General features: G+C 35.1%; 1 protein-coding gene across 1 annotated transcript in view; it reads left to right on the top strand.

Moving 5' to 3' along the window:
- Positions 1–23,157, top strand: part of LOC137403549 (metabotropic glutamate receptor 5-like) — a 60,115-nt gene that overhangs the window by 2,087 nt on the left and 34,871 nt on the right. The window contains exon 2 of the mRNA XM_068089495.1: positions 10,652–10,752. Within this exon, the coding sequence (XP_067945596.1) occupies positions 10,680–10,752 (73 nt within the window). The 5' untranslated portion in view covers positions 10,652–10,679. The remainder of the gene's footprint in view (positions 1–10,651; positions 10,753–23,157) is intronic.

The raw sequence follows: 23,157 nt of genomic DNA on the forward strand, positions 1-23,157 counted from the left end.
CAAGAATAACCATGCTAGGTATATTCACTGAGAAATTACTTAATAAAACAAAATACGACTAAACTTATCTATATATGACTAAACTTATCTATATATGACTAAACTTATCTATATATGACTAAACTTATCTATATATGACTAAACTTATCTATATATGACTAAACTTATCTATATATGACTAAACTTATCTCTATATGACTAAACTTATCTATATATGACTAAACTTATCTATATATGACTAAACTTATCTATATATGACTAAACTTATCTATATATGACTAAACTTATCTATATATGACTTTATTTTTATTGGTAATCATCAACAAAATTATGTTTTTTTTATTACAACCCAAAAGAAAACAAAACAATGAAAATACAGAAATCAGGAATTATTGAGTTGAATGGACGCGTTTTAAAAAATTGGTAGTCTAATAGGATTGTGGAGGGGTCGTGATAGTGAATTAAGAGTTGTAATAACACAGCTCATAAACTAAAAAATACAATAGTGGACGTAGTGTGTTGGTATCACAAAGTAGAAAATGATGTTTTTTATGTGTTGAGAATAAAAAATACAAATATTGCTGGGTATAGTTTATGCCCTAATAAGTTCTATTTGTCTATAATATGCTTCAGTTGATTTTGCGAAACTACATCTCTCTAAATCATTCAATTAAAAACAAACAGTAAATAATTTTCTTGGGAATTTTGTAGTCCTACTGCTATTTATTTAGTAAAACTTAATACAAATTTGTATTTTACTGTATTTGATAATATCAGACTATAGTCTTAGAGTGATGTCATTGCTCCAGCTAGTAGCAGGCTAAGCTATATTCTAAACTAACAAAATTAAAATATCTAGACCCGAAAAAAATTCTTGTATGTTTATTATACCTCCCCTTCCGGCATTGAATTTGTTTTACGTTTTATATTATTACTCTATTTTCATTATTTGTATTAGAGACTGTTTGGTGGAAGGCATGCAGTACCTTGTCAGAAACATCAGGCGTTCAACTAGACAGATAACATATTCTCAAATCACCGGAAGATAATTTAAATTATTGTCCTTCAAAAATGTTGGCCAAACGGTCTAAACTCATAGAGTTAGACTCATAGAGTTAGCTGTTAGCATTATCTACTTCATAATAAATTCTATTGGCGCCAATAAGTAAACAATGCACATTTTACAATTCAGTTGCACAGACAGGTAAACCGCGTACCAACCCTTTGTTGTCATGTCCTTGGAAGATTTAACTGTGGAAATCTCATCTGTGAGTTATGGTATAAATCTGAGCGGTCATGACACTTAAAACACGTGTCATGCATCACCTGTAGTACTTGTCAAGATCAACTTTTAATGTTTTGTTTCAAAATGTTGATAGTTGATTACCTACCTGACCTAATTACGAGACCCAGTTCTTTCACTAGTATACCTCTAGGCTTCCTATTCATAATACGGCACATTGTTGGTCAAATTGTTAGTTTAGTGTGAAGGGCTTGAAGTGGAACTTTGTGGCACAGATGTTCTCGGGCAGGATTTTTGGTTTTTGGCGAAGGTAAAAAGTTCAGAATTTATCCATCTTATGTTGTGACTTATGACTCTTCAATTTTTAAGTCAACTTTGAAGAGAAAAACTTATAGGCCTACATGACAACCACATCTATGTATTTGATGGATGTAGTTCATGAGATCTTCAATCAAATTTTGGTTATGTAAACATCAAAGGCAAACTTTAGAATACCTTTGAGATTTAATACATAACTTTGAATTAAATTAAATTACTGAATTGCAGTTTACCCATGTGTTTTGAAGACAAAAGGTATTATGTGCGGTTTTATAAATAAAATATTTTTTTGCATTTTCTTGTTAAAATGTCTGCTACCCAAAACTCGTGCCGTCCTTTACCAGAAAGTCTTAGACCGGAATGGCTTGAGACTTGAAACCAAAACTCACCTATCCAATTTAGCAAGATTTATCCGTTAACTAAATAGTCACATATCAAACTGCTCTATAAAAAGAATTTAGATTTAACTAGGAAGGAAGACCTAGCAGGGATATACAAACTGCATGTGATCTTTCAATCTAACTTATTATAGAGCCTATACCGAGGTGCAGCCTTTACTGTGCAGCTATGAGTTATAGATTTTCTTCAGCCTTGAGTTTCTGCGTGAAATAAACTGAGTTCTGGTAGATATAACGCAAGCGGGAGATAAAGAAGCAATCCCTACAGCTAGTATTACTAGTGAGCAAAGGTCTCCAAACATTCTCAGACTTCATGTTTTGAAATAACTCCGGATGATTTACTTCTCTATAGCAGCTCAGTAGGTTAAACTTTTATACTTTCCATAATATTTTTGCATTAAACTTTAATATCGCTAAAAAATCCACAGTGGTAGCTCAGCATTGTGAGACAAATGACTGCGTGCTTATCATCTACTTTATAAAAACTAAGTACACTCTCCAAGTACAAGGAAGTTGAGCTATGGTACGTCTGAGCAGGCTAGCAATCAATGAATTCAATTTACAAATCAGCTCTCATTAATAATGTGAATCCGTGGAACACGAGACTAGATAACATTTATCTGTTTGCAGCCATGTCAAAGAGATGCTTGCAGTTAACTTAACTAAGATTATACCTGTTTGATTCTTTGGTTTACTAAATTATCAACTAATCCTTTCTAGGAATAAGAAATAATTGGGAGACTGACAAATGGAAAACTTTGAATATAGTGAGTGATTCATTTGATTTGACAGACAAGTTGATAGATTGTTGTCGATATGCAACAATATCCTTGTTTTGGCTTGGCCCGATGGCTTGGCCTGATGCCATGGTTACAGTGCGCTGCATCAGAGCCGTATAGTTTCACAGAGTCCCGCGACCAACAGAAGCGTATACGGGAGCTCGCTCGATTCCAAACAAACAGGCCACGCCTACTATTTTTATATAAGTTATAATGGAGAGGCCGCAACATTAATCAACAAAAACTACTCCCATTAGCAGTCACTTTGAAATTGATTGTTGTATCATGAACCATTTGAAAGAAAACAAAATTTCCTACAAAAAGGTGCTAATAACGTTTTTGTAAAAACGTAAAGTAAATGCAAAAAAGAGCGGTATTGAGAGCGAGGTATGAATATTCCATTATAGATCAGTATGTCGATCGGGTTTGTTTGGAATCGGACGTTTTTGTTTCCGGTTTTGGTCGCGAGACTTTTTAAAGCTATATGACTCTGACAGTACAGAGCTATATAACTTCACAGAGTTTTGCTGCTAACGGATGCGCATATCGAAGCTCGCACGGCTCCAAGCAAACAAGCCGCGCCCACTATTGTTTTATATAAGTTATAATGGAGAGGCCGCAACACTAACCAACAAAAATTACTCCCATTGGCAGTCCCTTTGAAATTGATTATTGTATTATACACCATTTGAAAAAGGACAAATTTTTCTACAAGAAACGATCAATGATTTTTTGTAATAAAATAAAGTAAATGCAAAATAGTGAGATGTTGAGAGCGAGGTAAGAATATTCCATTAGAGATCAGTATGTCGATCGGGTTTGTTTGGAATCGGACGTTTTTGTTTCCGGCTTTTGGTCACGGGACTCTGTGAAACTATACGACACTGCGCTGCATGGTTTACTAATCAAGCTTTCTGTATGAGCTGGTTTTCTGGTTGCTTCCATTCCCACAATGTTGACAGTGTACCTCACCGCTCCCATCAATACTATCATATGCCTGTGATGAGCATCGATTGAGTGAGCCGTGTGGCGCTGTGGATTAAGATAAGATACCATACGCGTTCTAACCCTTCAGCTTGCTTCGGCAATCTATTAAAAGCACAACTACGTTCATCTCGGTATAAGCATAACACATGTATATAATAATACTAGCGTAATATATGTATATAATAGTAATATAATCCCACAATTCACAATCCTTTAGTTTGTGAATCCGTCGGCAATCTATTAAAAGCACAACTCCATTCATCCAAGTATAAGCATAACACATGTATATAATAATACTAGCGTAGTATATGCATATAATAGTAATATAAGTATAATATATGTACAGTCAAACATGGATAACTCGTCCACGGATAGCTCGAACACATGGTTAATTCGAACATTTCCTTTGGTCCGTTCCCACGTAATGATAAATTGCTATAGATAACTCGAACTCAACACTGTTAATTCGAACTGTTTTTTTGCCCAACAGCTACCGAAACGGTTGTTTTCGCTTTAGAAAATAACTTTATTCAAAGCCATAGAGGTAAACTTCATCTTTTCGTAATTCATAAGCGTCGTTATTACCACCATCGGCAAAATAGTTTTGTCAACGACTTTTCTAAAAGTTTGGTGAAATTTGATTTATACTGCGATACGATGAATAGCACGGGCTAGCCGGGTCACGCGCGCAAGAATTTTCGCCACGCACATACAAAACAAAAATCGCATGTTGTTTTGTATGTGCGTGGCGAAAATCCTTGAGTGCGTGACTCGGCTAGCCCGTGATGAATAGTTTTCCGACGTTGATTCCGTGTTGAATCAACGTCGGAATGTTGAATGTTTAAAACGTCTTAAAAAATGTTGTAATTAAACGTATACGTTGTCTGAGCTACAAAAAACTATTCATCGTTTGACCTAAACACAGAATACGTGTGTACATTCAATAAGTATCTATTAAAAAAGCGTGAGTGATATAGAATGTACCGTAAAACCTCGTAAAACTTCTAATTGAACTGCCTCGGAGTGTTGCTCTTAACGAATCCCAGGTAAAGTAAGGTAATCTGCATAAACTTCAAGAAAAAACGGCAAAATTGATCGTGGGTAAAACCCCAAAAGAAAAAAATGTCTTTTCTTTTGAGCATTTCAACAACGATCAAGTTTTGCCAATGTCAATATGAAAAACGTCCTGGCAATAACATCACCTCAAACAACAAACCAATCTCAAGTGATAGAAAAATCTCTATACTTCTTCATGAAAACGTTTTAAACTTTACATTAAAAGCATTTAATTTCAAACAAGCCATTTGTGCTTTTGATTTATATTATAGTTTGTATATGTACATGTATCTACTAATAAATAAGTAAATATATGGACTTGTGACAGTGCTCTGATAACTTGAATGCTCTGATAATTCGAACACTTTTGCTCGGTTCCTTGAAGTTCGAGTTATCCATGTTTGACTGTATATAATAATACAAGCATAGTATATGTATATATATACATATACTATGCTTGTATTATTTCTATATATTGTATTTCTATATATATATATAGAAATATAAGTATAGTATATGTATATAATAATACAAGCGTAGTATATTTATATAGAAATATAAGTATAATATATGTATATAATAATATAAGTAATTAGATTATGACAGCTTTCTTTCAATTCAGAACGATATGCTGGTTGAGGAGCACAGCTATATTGTAGCGCTTCCAGTCATGCCAGCTTAGCATATTCACTGCATTCACAAAACTTCCTTTACAAGTTTACAGCTACGAAACAACTCTCTTATCAAGCTGAGTTTCTTTAGGTGCAGATTGTTAAACTTCTTTGGTTTTTATAATTTTCCACGCGTTAGTCACAAATCATGATATGTTGCTAATAAAAAAATTTTTTATTTTCAAACGATAACAAATCTTGAAGCTAATGAACAGTTTAACGAAAGAGGTTAAAATATTACATAAAAATGAAATTTTCCATGTTTTGTTGGTCTAGACAGATGGGCTAAGACCAAGTTCATTGTTTGCTCTAGAAACGAATAAAAACTCATGCTGTGGTAGCTGCGCAACTAAGTCAGCAGCTTTTGAGCTCCTCCCACAAAAAGAAGAGAATCTAGATTTTTGTTTAATTTAAAAATCAAAAAGGTTTTATTTATTAAAAATTGTATAAAATTTTAACTCCCATTGTCTGAGAAATAGCTGGCTATTTCCTCCTTGGTAATGTCCTTCACGTCAACAGTAGCATGACGCATTCAAAGAAGTGCTTTCAGTAAAAATTATCACTCTTTTGCCAACTTCTATCCAACAAATTATTTTATCCGTTGTAATGTTTAGATCAATCTCACCTCTGTTTTGTACTGCAAAGTTTGCGAACTGTGTAGTCAACATTATAATCCCTTCTCATTGTTTAGTCTGCTTTGAAATTATAAGCAAATGGTACATTTCGCAAGAGTATTTGTTTGTTGTATATCATATTATCAAATAGCGTATACGTACATGTATAGTATCAGTTGTGGTGGGCTAATTGTGACTCATTTTTCTTATAAAAAGTTCTTGTTAAAATAATACATTTGTGGAGAATAAAACCAACAAACAATAAACCGATAAGAATATATATTAATAAGGTCCGTAGAGAATAGCGAAAGGAAAATTATATATATATATATATGTGTGTGTGTGTGTGTGTGTGTGTGTGTGTGTGTGTGTGTGTGTGTGTGTGTGTGTGTGTGTGTGTGTGTGTGTGTGTGTGTGTGTGTGTGTGTGTGTGTGTGTGTGTGTGTGTGTGTGTGTGTGTGTGTGTGTGTATATGTGGCTGAACAAAGGAAACCTAACGACCAATACAGAGTTGTTAATCATGGCAGCCCAGGAGCAAGTGCTCCCAACAAGGCAACTCCAAACAAAAATATATCACACTAGAGACGATCCTAGATGCAGACTGCAAAGATGCACCTGAGACCATCCAACACATCATCAGGGGATGCAAGCAGTTAGCAGGAAACGCATACACTGAGCGGCATAATCATGTCGCAGGTGTTGTGTATAGAAGTCTATGTGATGAGTATGGCCTTAATAAACCACAACACTGGTGGGAAGCTCCTGGTAAGGTCAATGAAAATGACCGCGCTAAGATCCTCTGGGACTTCTACATCCGAACTGACAAGCATGTCCTAGCAAACCAACCAGATATAGTGGTGGTAGACAAGGAGAACAAGAGGGCTACTATAATAGATATAGCAGTACCAAAGACTACAATATAGCCAGCAAAGAAAAAGAAAAGGTAGAGAAATATCTCCCTCTTGGAGAAGAGATTGAAAAATGCTGGAATGTAAGAACAACTGTAATCCCAGTAGTCATTGGGGCACTGGGCGCAATAACACCGGCGCATAAAATGTGGCTTGCCCAAATACCAACAGCAATCAACTCGGGTGAGTTGCAGAAAAGTGCGCTATTGGGAACAGCTAAGATCTTGGTCTCTGGTAGGAGACCCGAGTTAGAGCAGAATTTACCACCCATACGGGGTAACCGGGGTGAGGAAACAATTTTTTATATATATAGCTGATGTTATCACAAGAAGCCAATGGGTGGAGCAGATGCTAGATAAATGTTGAGTAATAAGTATGCAGTCATAAATGATAAGATATACTGTTATAAGAATCCTGATGACTCTGGAAAAATTTTTAGCCTCACTTTTTATAATAGACAAACATCTAATTGCAATTCTTTGATTATTCTCTAAAACAAGAAAGTTCCAAGTTATGACAGCATATTACCACAGATGCGTAACATCTTGCGAAGGCTATTCAATAAAAGATTACCATAAATTCTAATAAAAAATAACTTTAACAGGACGAGACACCCTTTCAGTTGATCAGTTCTCAGACTATGTTCCGAGTTTAATAATTAATAGGTGTAAAGTTGTTGTACATTGTAATATAGCTGCAATAGCATGCATAAAAATAGTAGCACCAAGCTTGGGTGTTCTTAGGGGAGCAGGGCTGTACATCGATTCCCTGTTGGCTCACACATCCTGTACCATGATTAATGCAGCCATTTTGTTGTGCATTTGAAGTTTGACAGCAGTATTAGACCTCATAATGAGCACATGTTTAGCCTTAGTTCTAGGATCACTGAGTCCATAATTAACTTTATGCCCTTAACTCCGGTGGTTATAGTCGAGCTATGGCTGCAGTTGACCAGCAATGTTTAACATCTACACAGTATTATTATTATAATTCACTGGTATATCTTTTTTCCTTGACAGTGTTGGTACCCTAAGTTTGTTTGTTTGTTTTATTTCATCAAAAGATATGAAAACAGAGAAAAAAAACAAAAGAAATAATGATGAGGCCCAAACTGCGCAGTAGCATTGCTAGTCAAGGCGCTGGGCCACAAGTTAACAGCGAGCAGCCAGAAACTATTTAGTCACCGCTCAACAGGTACAGCTTGAGGGCCCGTCTAAAAGTGGGCATACTCACAACCCTACGCAGTTCATCAGGCAGCGTTCCATTGTGCTGACTGCTGGTATGACATTCTGCGATGACCCGAAGCAGATTTAAAGGGAGGTAGCTTTAGATTTAAGAAAGAGCAGCGAGTGGGATATTGATGAATGCGATGTGATTTAAGGCTGTAGAATAATTGATGAGACGCGATGAGAGTTCGAACTTTATAGAGTTTATTCACAGTCAAAATTGAAGATTTTTGAAAAAGTGGGCGAGTGTGTTCTAATTTAAGTTTTTTATGTAAAATCCTAAGAACTCGTTTTTGTAGAAGTTGGAGTTTGTTTAAGTATTTACCTGGGGCGTTCCCCAAGCCTCAATACAGTAACTGAATTTAGAATGAATAAATGCGTTGTAAATTAAAACCAAAATTTTGTGGGGTAAATAACTTGAGCATTTATATAAGAGTCCTAACAAAGGTCTAACACTATTAAAAAGTTTGTCTATGTGATCATTCCATGATAAATTTGTATCAATGTGAACACCAAGAAACTTTACAGTTTCGACTTGGTTTAAAATTTTACCATGCAAAGTTAAAGCGGTCCTAGGGAATTCATATTTATTTTGATGGTCTTTTAATATCATGAAGTTTGTTTTGTCTACATTTACTGTTAGTTTATTCATAGTACACCACTCTTGGATTTTATTGAGTTCATTATTTACTGCAGAAATTTGCTCATCTAAGTCTTCGGATTCTAAAAACAAGTTTGTATCATCGGCATACAAAATAGGAGTTAAAACTGTTAAAATGTTTGGTAAATCGTTAATATAAATTAAAAAAAGTGTAGGGCCAAGTATGGATCCCTGGAGAACACCACATGTAATGCTTAGTTCATCAGAAACAGATTGTCCAATAATGGTGACTTGCTTTCGTTGAGAAAGAAAGTTTTCTACCCATTTAATAGAATTTGAACTAAAATTCAGCTGTTTCAGCTTATATAAAAGAATTTGGTGATCAAGGGTATCAAAGGCTTTACTAAAATCAAAATAGACTCCAAGTACAGTTTTCCCATCAATAAATGCTTTTAAAATTTGATTTGTGAATTGAGTAAGAGCTAGTGTAGTGTTTTTATTTTTCCGAAATCCAAACTAAGTGATTAGTCAATAGCTGTCAAACCTTTCAGACAAATACACTTTTTGTTCCATCTTTCTTACATGTACAACTAATATTATTAGTACTATTAATAGTATTATTAGTACTATTAATAGTATTATTAATACTATTAATAGTAGTATTAATAGTTATATGTAGCTGGTATTTCCTGTACTAATGCTCAATTTTGCCTGCGAGCTCAATTACGACACGCACTAGATACATACATCCTGTAGAATACTGTAAGAATAAAGCCTCCATTGTCTCCAGGCATTGCACTCGTACTATCAGACAGCATTGACAGCTTAGTTACCATCTTATTCCAGAACATTCCGCGGCAGTAAACTCACGAATGAACACATCACCCGCATGAGCTTGTATAAAGACTATGATTAACCTGCTGTACAACATTTTAATAGACTAGCAGAAGAAATTAAGTGATACTCAGTGATTACACCACAGCTGTCTTCAAATTAAAGCAATTACCCTAGATTTAATTTCACGGTTTCTTAACGCGCGGCAGCTTGCGTGTCACATAAGGTCATATACACTTTTGCATATAATTATGAAGTAGCATAACGCCTGCCGTAGATATTCTTCTCTGCATCCTGCCGGATAATGAGCAGTGTTAAAGAGACGTTGATAGGAATTTCAGTTAGTAATTAGTAAGAACATATGGGTATCAGCTAATGTCTAACACGAGCGATTGCCACCAGACCAAAAATTGTTTCGTCATTAAACTCGCATTAATCATTTTCGTACAATTCACTCCTCTTATTTCTCCTTCAGGAATATTACACGTGTGATGGGTGTGTTCACTTCAGCTGGTGCAAGTCTACTGACTGCTGCTAATCGACAATGAGCCTTCAATCAAAATGTCTGATACATATGGTTCTATATATACATATTACTTTATTGGCAATTATTTCATTTCAAACAGAAATGTTTTTCAAATTATGCCACACAAAAGTTACAAAACACAAAAACAAAACAGGGCTACAGTTAGCCACTAAAATCAAACAAATAATTTGACAAATAGTGTTTAAAATACTTTTTTTCTGCTCAGAGAACAGATATTAGGTAGAAAATTGTAAAATTGTATTTAATTTATTTTTATAATAATTTAGATATCAAATAGTTAGAGCTTTGGTGTTCTTATAACACAATTTTTGGAGGTGCTTGAGGATTTGTCTCCATCTGCTGAGTGTTTGTATTTCATCAGGTTTCAGCTGTCCACACTTAGGCCTATAACTTATAGGTTCCTCCACATTAATACGAGGTGTTTCAATGGCTGCCTTTCTAGTTAATAGGAGTGTTGGTTGTATTTCAGAGACACTCTAGTCTACTATGGTGAATAAATGGAAGCATCTATCATCTCCTACATATCTCTATGTGTGTCTGGAGCCATACTAACTTGCTGCCTTCTTGACTGTGAGTACCTGTTGCGCTTGCAAGGCTCCAATCAGGACAGCATACATCTGAGATAACATCTAATGTTTTCTTTTGCTCTGTTTTTATTAAACCCTATAGTTATTGATTCAACTAATTTCAGCCAACAGCAACTGACCTTAATCAAGCTATGCTCTAAAATACAGTAAGCGCTCCTACAACGTAGATAATCCGTTCCAGGAACGTTTACGTTATAGGGAATATACGTTATAAGAACAGTAAAATGCATGTGAATTGCCTAATTTGTTTCAACATCTTTCGAAACTCACTCCTTTGGCCATGCAAAAAGGAAAGAACTTGACTCTTTTAATTTGTCGGCTGTACCGTAACTGTAGTATTTTTGATTTGTATCAACAGCTTTTCTCTTCTTTATGATCAATCTCACTGGTTTTATAGACAATGATTGCGGTAAACTTACAACAAGTTGATGAGGAGCGCACATTTTTGACGTTCATTACAATGATTTGCTTATTTTTTCTAAACAACAAAGTCTATTCTGCAAAGTAAAACTAATAACAAATATTTTATACCTCTACAATAAAGCAAAACTACAAAGTTTTTTACTATAAAAAACAGTTCTACCTGTTCTTCGTTTATATGTATCCAATGGTCAAGGTTGGGATATAAGATAACTTTCAACGATATTTCAACTCATAACATTCAGATTGGTAGACCGACCGGTGTTACGTCGTAACACCTGCACCGATCGGTCGCCTTTGTAATTATGAACAATTGCGCAGCTGTCCATTCTCATTTTTGTCGACACATTTAATGATCTATTACGACAAACTAGAATGTCGCGAAAGCTATATATATGTAATAAATATAACGCCATACGCAAGGCGTTTTCTCTTCCAAAAATGAGGCGAGATAAACTAGCATTCAAATCGAATTTTAAAACTCGCCCGACTTTGTCACTTTACGTTATATGGAATTTTTTACATAGTAGGAAGCAAAGGTTTCACATAAAATTTTTACGTTATCTGGAATTTACATTATAGGAGCGTCTACTGTATACAATTAGCACTATTGACTTTAAATATTGCTAAAAATATTAAATAACCATATATTAGCTAGCAATTGACCTTACAAAAATATGGAAATTAACTCCCTCACACAATATGCTGATATAGTATCATATATGTTGTTAAAATATAGCAAATTTTGCACATTATATAATAATCATTATAATGGGTGCATATTTTCAGCTTAGATAAACACTGATATTAAGATACAATGTATACCGTACACAAGGTTTGTACCTGGTTTCACAAGTAAACTAAAGTTTCTTCCCAATACTGGCTCAAACATTTGCAGCCAACCCATTAGATGTATTTTAAAGTACGTGCGCTAACCCGCTTATCGCAACCTGCTACCACCTTGCAGAAGTCATGAGAATTACAAGTCTGCAATGTCTTGTCCACGTGTAGCACTTTTTTGTGTTATCTCTTTTAATAAGATTTTATGCGGCAGCTAAAATGTGTGTAGCCCTTTATGGGTGCTTTGCTTTTTTATTGTTTTTAAATTTTCAGAATGATTTTAATTTTAATGATTTTAAGAATGAGAAATCAAAAACTGCATTACTGCAACGATGTGGCATTGTATGTTATTAGCCTGTCTACCCGTAATAGATTCATTGATAGCCTGTCTACCCGTAATAGATTCATTGATAGCCTGTCTACCCGTAATAGATTCATTGATAGCCTGTCTACCCGTAATAGATTCATTGATAGCCTGTCTACCCGTAATAGATTCATTGATAGCCTGTCTACCCGTAATAGATTCATTGATAGCCTGTCTACCCAATATGAATAGATTCATTAAAAGCTATTATATTTTATAGCTGCGAGAGACATCAAACATGCTCATAGTCTTGACTTATAGTTGTTATGCTTTTATAGTCACTGCTGTTTTATCAACACAGACTTAGAGATTCCATAAGCGGTTGTGTTAATTATAGATTGGTCTTCACTTTTAGGGCAGTTATGATTAGCATATTATAGACATCTTACACCTGCCTGTGTCTGGTATGGTCTGGTATGGTCGTAATAGCGAGCTTGTTTAGTTATTACATAGCCTCTGCACCCAAAAGTAAACAACATGAAAAATTTACATAAGCATTCCGCTCTGTGAAAATAACAGGAAAACATGGTGAGTCATGATTGTCAAGCCTCCACGAACTATGCTTATGAGCTAGCCTAAGGTCTCCACTCCAGCAGCCAACTGACAGCTGTTGGAATGTTAAATTTGGTTAGTTTCGTTTCCTTTGTCACTCAACCAACCAGAAAAGCTTTCCATGCTGCATTTTTACTGCAGCATTAAGGATGACTCGTATGTCAGCAGTTGATTGGCATAGACCAGCTCTCTGTAGGTCTATTTCTCTGTTAGGAAATACTTTAAATGGTGGCCTCCCTTACTCATGCCAAGTCAGCAAAATTGAATATTAAAGCAGGTATAATTGTCCTACTTATTGTTATTATTTAAAAAAATGTAGAATAGGTAAAAAAATGTACAGTGGGTGGCAAATATGTGTATCCTAAATGCTCCCTGCACTTAGGTAGTAAAAGTAACTATCATGTTCAGATTATAATCTATTATGAGGTCAGCTGCATGCTAATTGTGACACTAATCGCAGGTTGTTCATTCTTTCCCTTTACTGCCAGCACAGCTCTGGGACCCATATTAGTCTCCAAAAGCATTGACATAATAATATAACGTATCGCTCACCATGACAGCATACAACAGCACACTCTTGTGACCAAATGACTGATAAATGGCTTAAAAATATTCCTTGCTACTAAAGTCTAGCAGTAATTGTTTTATGAATAATACTATGGAATTTTATAACCTCACTATTTTTATAAGCTATTAGTGAGCAATGAGGCATCTTGAACATTCAGACATAATAATAATAGTAAGAATAATAGTAATAATGATAATAATAATAATAGTAAGAATAATGATAATAGGGACCAAGGAGGAAGAGGATTAATGAGTGTTGAGGAAACTGTGAAATACGAAAGTCACAGTCTGAAAAAGTACACAGAGGGCAGCCCAGTCGAATTTATAAGAACAGCGGGTAAGATCATAAATACCAACAGTGAAGATGGGAGACTAGAGTATAGAAACCATCAGAAAACTGAATGAAAGCAAAACTGGCATGATAAGCCAATGAACGGACAACATCTACGACAGACAGAGGATCAAGCAGCAAAGGAGACATGGCAATGGGTGAAGAGGGGATGTCTCAAACGAGAGACTGAAAGCCTGATCATTGCTGCCTAGCATCAAACATTAAGAACCAACAATAGGAAGGCCAAGATAGAAAAGTCAACAAACGATCCGAAATACAGATTGTGGAAGCAGAAAGATGAAACAGTGTCCCACATAGTCAGCGAATGCAGTTAGATTGCACAGACAGAATATAAAGGGCGGCATGACAAAGTGGCAAGTACAATGCACTGGAGCATATGCAAGAAACATGAGTTGCCCACACAGAAAAATGGTACGACCACCGTGCAGAAGCTGTATTGGAGAATGAGAAAGTGAAGCTGCTATGGGGCTTCAATGTGCAGACAGACAAGGTTATTGAAGCTAGAAGACCAGACCTGATACTAATAAACAAAGAAACCAAACAATGTCAGGTCATAGACATAGCAATACCTGGAGACACAAGGGTAGTACAGAAGGAAGATGAAAAGATTGGTAAATACAAAGAGCTTGGGTTCGAGATAAATAGACCTTGGAAGGTGAAGACCAAAGTGATACCAATAGTAATTGGTGCACTCGGAACAACATCAATGAGGCATATAGCATACCTGGCCGAGGTAGGAGTAAACATGTCTTTTGAGACTATACAGAAGACAGCCATCTTAGGAACAGCTCACATATTGAGGAAGGCCCTCTCTTAGTGGAATTGAAGAAGATGTTGGATTTTTTGGCCTTATGTTAAGGCCCGGAATCAACACGGGCTAAAACCGGTCATCTACCACCTCATGACTGTGAAGAAAAACTTTTACAATGATAATAATAATCAGGCAAATTGAATATTCCAAAAGCACTGAAACATAACAGCGCATATGGAAAGCCGCATTCTTTCAAAACAACTGTGTTTCAACACTTGGGCTATTCCTTCCAAACTACTGTGTCTTTCAACACTTAGGCTATGGGTATTGTCTCCACAATACAACTGCTCATTATAGTCTTGGATCAGGCAAGTGTCCATCAGTGGTCGGTGTCAGTGCTGGTCCTCTTGTGATAGGAACTGTAAGTTAGAAACTTGTGCTATGCTGAAGAGTGACAGAAATATGTCCACCTTCTGAGGAACTACTCAGGCTCGACTGACTAACCATCATGATCCTTTTGCTCACTGCGGGTTTCAGCACTAAACTGAATGTGTTTTTAAATATGTGTTGTTTAAAATACTTAAATCGTATTCTGACTGACCAGTATACCAGACACCAGCGCCTTGCTAATCGTATCTCTATTCTGACTGACCAGTATACCAGACACCAGCGCCTTGCTAATCGTATCTTTAATCTGACTGACCAGTATACCAGACACCAGCGCCTTGCTAATCGTATCTCTATTCTGACTGACCAGTATACCAGACACCAGCGCCTTGCTAATCGTATCTCTATTCTGACTGACCAGTATACCAGACACCAGCGCTTTGCTAATCGTATCTCTATTCTGACTGACCAGTATACCAGACACCAGCGCCTTGCTAATCGTATCTCTATTCTGACTGACCAGTATACCAGACACCAGCGCCTTGCTAATCGTATCTCTATTCTGACTGACCAGTATACCAGACACCAGCGCCTTGCTAATCGTATCTCTATTCTGACTGACCAGTATACCAGACACCAGCGCCTTGCTAATCGTATCTCTATTCTGACTAACCAGTATACCAGACACCAGCGCCTTGCTAATCCTATCTCTATTCTGACTGACCAGTATACCAGACACCAGCGCCTTGCTAATCGTATCTCTATTCTGACTGACCAGTATACCAGACACCAGCGCCTTGCTAATCCACATTATAAAACAGCGTTATGCAAAAAAGAGCTTTTTTCTTTTAATACGCATAATTTACTCTGCTGTTCTTGTCTTAGGGTCTAATTTGCTGTAAACAGCCTTGACTGGTGTAAACAAAGTTAATATCTATTTAATAACTATCTGTCATGCTTTTCAGATACTAAAATTGACAAGGTTTTTGTCAACAGAATGTTCTCCTTCCAAAACCAGTTTTTTTTCAGTCTGTTTTGTCACTGCATGCAAAGTCTCGTCTGCCAATGCAAAATAAAACAATCACAGGTTTTCTGCTCGCCTATCTTGTTTATAAAGCAATTTAATTTTGTTTTCAAAAATACTAAATAACTCCCCGCTATCATATTCCATAAGCTCAAGGGCAAACAAGTAACATCTGGAGAGTTCAGTTACACCTAAATAGCCAGCAACAGCGATTATTGGTCATACATTAAAAGTTGTTATAAGAATAGTAATGATAGTAATTACACTAACTAATAAGTTGAACTACCTCACTGTTCCTACAGTGTATATTGTAACCACTAGCGGCCTGACAGTCGAGTCCGCTGTGAGAGACCAAACGCAGATAAAGCACAGAGAATAAGTATGCACACAACTATTCAGCAAGGCTGAAATGCGGATGATTAGCCCAGGTGGTAGAGTATCGGGCGACTAAACCATGTCTCACTCCTTTGAACTCCGTATGAAACACTCTTCATCCCAACCTCTGTGGGTACAGGATGAGGGACACTGAACTTACTATAGTAAATATTATAATTCCGTAGATCAACTGAATTACAATTTACTTGCTCCTAACAGCTCTGTTCTATATTTGTTCTAAAATAAGCATTTTGTGGAATTATTGAAGGTATTCAAGGTCTTGCTGCTTGTAGATAGCCGTAATCAATTGTTATTAGTTATGAAAGGTCAGCTGACGTAACCTCTAATAGGAATATAATGATTACATTATATAAATGGGTAGCAGACGTCCATCACTGCTGGACACTCATTACTCTGGTATAGAAATGTTGTGAAGTGATGATATGATTTTAAGGTGAGATATAGTTCACTCGCGTCATATTATATTGAAAGGGATGTTTTATAATAATATGCTTTCTGAAATTAAACATTTGGCCATATGAGAGCCATAAAACCTTTCAATTCTTTTGCTGAGCTAAACAGAACTATTCTTCCATTTATATTTGTAATGATGACTAGCAGTAAGCTCCGCAATGCCAAGGATTTTTTTCAGGTTTCTCTCAGGTAGTCAGCGGTTGTCTTAAGAGGCTGGTTCTGCGGAACCAGACGGAGTTTGACAACCAGATGTTTCTAGCAATCTGACGGAATGCATGGAGCATATCCGGGTGAATTTTATATGAAACCAGCTAAAAATGTTGAAACGCAGTGTTTACGTAGACCAACAGACACACAGACAGACAATGATAGTATTGGATTAACTAATATATATCGGAATAGCAAATATTGAGGAATAAACTGAGAACAAACAGAATAGACTGAGTGCCTCAAATAGTAACAAGCTGGTCAGTTTTTCTCTCAAATGTTACTTGCAAATCCAAGCTTGTAATCTATATATATATTTCTCAAAGTTTGTGGTCTATTTGGATATCTGTTGGTCTGACTATAACTATTAAAATTCTCCATTCTGATGAATTTGAACTCCTGTGATTGTTATTGTAAGGTTTAAATCCACATGCTCTACCACTGAGCTATACAACTCATCGTGATCCAATAAGCTATACAACTCATAGTTACTATTATATACCGCATAGCGTATGCACATGCTAAATGACATATTTTTTAACATTGCGCCCACACTGTACGACGCCTCTGTTATAAAATATTTTTCGCCTAACTCTAGGGAACACGAGGGTTTTTCATTAAATATTTTTGTTAGAGCAAATTCTTTCTGCCACATGATCATCAATAATTTCTCACGAAATTAAAATTTGGCGATTTTTGTACTGATTACCGTATATACATTATCAAGAAATGTACGTTGCCCGCCATGGTGAGTTCAGCGTTATCCGTTATGGTAAAGTCGAATTCGCAAATGGATAAATAATAAAATTTTAGTTCAAAGTTTGAAGTTTACTAAAATACATATTAAAACTTCAAGTATGCGTTTAGTAAGCTAAATTTATTTAAGTTAGATTCAATGTTCGTGTTACACATGAACTATGTCAATGACATAGATTCAATGTTCGTGTTACACATGTCTCGAAAGCAAGAACTCTCCACGTAGTACATTGGAATGTTATATTATCTTGCAGATCATAATCACAAAATGCACTAAAGTCATTGTAGGTATCTACAGTTACTAAGGTCAACATATTGTTTTATTACTATTTTTTAATGATGATGATTTTTACCAGGAGGTGATTGCATTAGATAATTACTATGGGTTTCTATACCACTCTATGTACGTCTATAGTCTACAATATTTTCGCATGCTAACACTGAAATGAACCAAAGTCATATAATTGTACACCAAATAATTTTTCATTGTAATCGTAGCAAAACAGATTATATTTAGCCATTACTTTCGAATGATTTCACGTTTACATTTAAACACTTCTACATTTTTATTTTTCCTCCTAATTTATTCAGCGAAACACTCCTCTCATAATATGAAGTTTAAAAGTTACAGTTATTTTAAAAAGTTTGAAAACATTTGCAATTGTTTTATTTTTTCTTTTTAATTCATTTGAACTGCACAAAAATACTTTCTCATGATATGAAGTTTAAAAACTAGAATAGTAAATGCTGTATATGTTAAATAAAAACAAATTTTCTGTCCAAAGACTTCTTTTATTACTCAGGCACACTAGGAATTCACCTAGTTTTGTAATGAAACAGTGTTAAAAGTCTCCTTAAGTAGATAATGGAAATTTTTATGTAAAAAGAGATTTCGGTTTAAATATAATAGTTTTACATTTTTAAACCGAACTTCTAGAATTGTATTTATATCAGCCATTGGGTTTGGTCTATTTTCTGTGTTAATTTCTCTCAAGTCAATACATAGTTGTCAACACTTTACAGTACTTGTCATTTCTTGTTAGTAATATATTTGGTACATTCAGGAAGCTGGAATGTAACTTAGACAATCTTTGGCATTATTATTCATTGCATGAAATGTCTCACGGGACATTAGTTATTGTATGAGATGTGTCATAGAGATATTAGTTATTACATAAGATGTGTCATAAGAGATATTGGTTATTACATGAGATGTGTCATAGGGATATCAGTTATTACATGAGATGTGTCATAGATATATTAGTTATTACATGAGATGTGTCATAGATATATTAGTTATTACATGAGATGTGTCATGGAGATATTAGTTATTACATGAGATGTGTCATAGAGATATTAGTTATTACATGAGATGTGTCATAAGAGATATTAGTTATAACATGAGATGTGTTATAGAGATATTAGTTATTACATGAGATGTGTCATAAGAGATATCAGTTATTACATGAGATGTGTCATAGGGATATTAGTTATAACATGAGATGTGTCATAGAGATATTAGTTATTACATGAAATGTGTCATAGAGATATTAGTTATAACATGAGATGTGTCATAGGGATATTAGTTATAACATGAGATGTGTCAGAGGGATATTAGTTATTACATGAGATGTGTCATAGAGACGTTAGTTATAACATGAGATGTGTCATAGATACATCAGTTATAACATGAGATGTGCCAGAGAGATATTAGTTATTACATGAGATGTGCCATAGGGATATCAGTTATAACATGAGATGTGTCATAGGGATATTAGTTATAACATGAGATGTGTCAGAGGGATATTAGTTATTACATGAGATGTGTCATAGAGACGTTAGTTATAACATGAGATGTGTCATAGGGATATTAGTTATAACATGAGATGTGTCATAGGGATATCAGTTATTACATGAGATGTGTCATAGAGACGTTAGTTATAACATGAGATGTGTCATAGATACATCAGTTATAACATGAGATGTGCCATAGAGATATTAGTTATTACATGAGATGTGCCATAGGGATATCAGTTATTACATAAGATGTGTCATAGAGATATTAGCTATTACATGAGATGTGTCATAGATATATTAGTTATAACATGAATGTGTCATAGATACATCAGTTATAACATGAGATGTGCTATAGAAATATTAGTTATTACATGAGATGTGCCATAGGGATATCAGTTATTACATAAGATGTGTCATAGAGATATTAGTTATTACATGAGATGTGTCATAGATATATTAGTTATAACATGAGATGTGTCATAGAGATATTAGTTATAACATGAGATGTGTCATAGGGATATTAGTGATAACATGAGATGTGTCATAGGGATATTAGTTATAACATGAGATGTGTCATAGGGACAGTTGATTTTGCCGGTTGAGACATTGACGGCTTGATGACAGGATAAATAGTTGGTCTTCAGAGTGTAATTATTTATATTCTTGAAATATCTCTGAGCACTATTCAATTTTCAATATTTTACATAAGATTAGTAAAGGGAACCCATGGATAGTATGTTATAGCTTGATGCTAGAAATAAGACCACGTCTTCCAGCCGGTCTGACTCTTCCGTGAGAACTCCTTTTTATTGGAAACTACGCTAAAATATAAAATGTACAGCTCATAACCAGGAAGTTTTTGCGCGTATTACAACCTTATGGACTTGCTTTTCTGACACTTCTAGCCTAATCAATACAGTCAATTACCTAATCAATACACTAGCAAATTGTATATATTTAGAATGTTTGTACTGACAATATTGGCGTCCCTTTGTCAACTAACCGCAATCAATTACTTTGTTTTCTAGCATCTGTCACAAGTCGCGCAACAAGATCATCGTAGTCTCTCGAGTTTCATAGTATTAAAGAGACACTTATAAGACAGTGATGCTATTTTTACACTGGTAATACAATTGATTTCTATTATGAAATTTCATTAACATCTCATCTAATGTAAATCTTATTGACTTGTCAGTTCATCACTTAGCAACTCAACTCATGTATTTTTAACCATTCTTATGTCAAAAGAGAGTTGCACTTTTAGCATAAAATCTCTTTATAGCTCAATTTCGTTTCCTCTGAAAGTTTCTAATTTAATCATCCAAGTTATAAATCAGCTAAACGGCCACAGCTGTTGATTCTCTCTATTTACAAACATAGAGAGTGAAGTACAACATACACACTTGATATAATGCGTAACAAAGTACTCCTGCCAATCAATACACTTCATATATTAAACTGCAGGAACAGAAAAGTGATCACAGTTTTGTTATAGTTAATCTATCATGAAAGCTAGTGAGAATTAGTATTCAGATGATTATTCCGTTATAGTAAGCAGAAGGAAAGGTATTTCAGCATTGAAAAATGAGCTAATTTCAATGTTTCAGTTCGTCTCTATTTAAATCCTTTACAGCAACAATGGCTATTTATATGTGTTTGGCAGTTCTCTACCTACTTTGTTGTTAATCTCTTATGTTTGGATTCATAGCCAATCCTAAGATATTTAACAGGGATTCACAGCCAATCCTAAGATATTTAACAGGGATTCATAGCCAATCATAAGATATTTAACAGGGATTCATAGCCAATCCTAAGATATTTAACAGAGATTCATAGCTAATCCTAAGATATTTAACAGGGATTCATAGCCAATCCTAAGATATTTAACAGGGATTCATAGCCAATCCTAAGATATTTAACAGGGATTCATAGCTAATCCTAAGATATTTGACAGGGATTCATAGCCAATCCTAAGATATTTAACAGGGATTCACAGCCAATCCTAAGATATTTAACAGGGATTCACAGCCAATCATAAGATATTTAACAGGGATTCATAGCCAATCCTAAGATATTTAACAGGGATTCATAGCCAATCCTAAGATATTTAACAGGGATTCATAGCCAATCCTAAGATATTTAACAGGGATTCATAGCTAATCCTAAGATATTTAACAGGGATTCATAGCCAATCCTAAGATATTTAACAGGGATTCATAGCTAATCCTAAGATATTTAACAGGGATTCATAGCTAATCCTAAGATATTTAACAGGGATTCATAGCCAATCCTAAGATATTTAACAGGGATTCACAGCCAATCCTAAGATATTTAACAGGGATTCACAGCCAATCATAAGATATTTAACAGGGATTCATAGCCAATCCTAAGATATTTAACAGGGATTCATAGCCAATCCTAAGATATTTAACAGGGATTCATAGCCAATCCTAAGATATTTAACAGGGATTCATAGCTAATCCTAAGATATTTAACAGGGATTCACAGCCAATCCTAAGATATTTAACACTTCCTAGAGTTTTGTTGGTTTTTTGTTGTGCAAGGCTCTTTCTAGAAATCAGTTTTTTATTTACACGCAGAAATCTAATTATAGTAATAAAAATTGCAGAGCAAAAGTTTGAGATAGATAGACATGAGCTTTATTATTATCGATGAATGCCTTTCATGCCAAATTAGACCAAATTATACCCTGAGACAAAAATCAATAAATAAAATTAAGAATAGTAAATTTATTTTGATTCATTTGTTTTCGGAGAGAAACAGTTAAAATGTAGTAAAAACACACTAATAGCTGTTAATTCCTCTATCAATAAACCGATCATGTAGATCATTTAGTGTTTTTATATAGCTGTTGCTTGGTAGTTAATGGTGCTGTCGGCTGGACTGTTTCAAGTTAAAACTGTTCTTTGTATTTCTATTACTTGAAATGTGGACGGCACTTGATTATCTGGTACGGTAATATGTCACTGAGGACAATCCCTCTGCGTTGCCTGATTCGCAGCAGACCGGGACACAAAATCTGCCGGTGTTAGTAGCCATGTTCTTTTAACCGATTAGAATTAATGAGAAAATCAAAATTTGCAAAACTTTCACAAAAACTGAAATTTCGTCTTGGTAGGCGTAGAAATCGATTCCAGTTCAGTATGTACTTTCTCATCCTTAACCTTCTTGGCATATTTTTGCGATATTTTAATTGAAACCACAAACTCTCTCTAGTACATCTTCACAGATGTAAATCTTACATAAGACAAGAAGTTTATTAATTGTTTTCATTTGGTCACAGTTTTACTACTAGCATGAGTTTAGACAGCATGTGGCTGATCTAGCATGAGTTTAGACAGCATGTGGCTGATCTAGCATGAGTTTAGACAGCATGTGGCTGATCTAGCATGAGTTTAGACAGCATGTGGCTGATCTAGCATGAGTTTAGACAGCATGTGGCTGATCTAGCACGAGTTTAGACAGCATGTGGCTGATCTAACACGAGTTTAGACAGCATGT

The sequence above is a fragment of the Watersipora subatra genome, chromosome 9 (genome assembly GCF_963576615.1).
Source record: "Watersipora subatra chromosome 9, tzWatSuba1.1, whole genome shotgun sequence".
NCBI classification, from domain to species: domain Eukaryota; kingdom Metazoa; phylum Bryozoa; class Gymnolaemata; order Cheilostomatida; family Watersiporidae; genus Watersipora; species Watersipora subatra.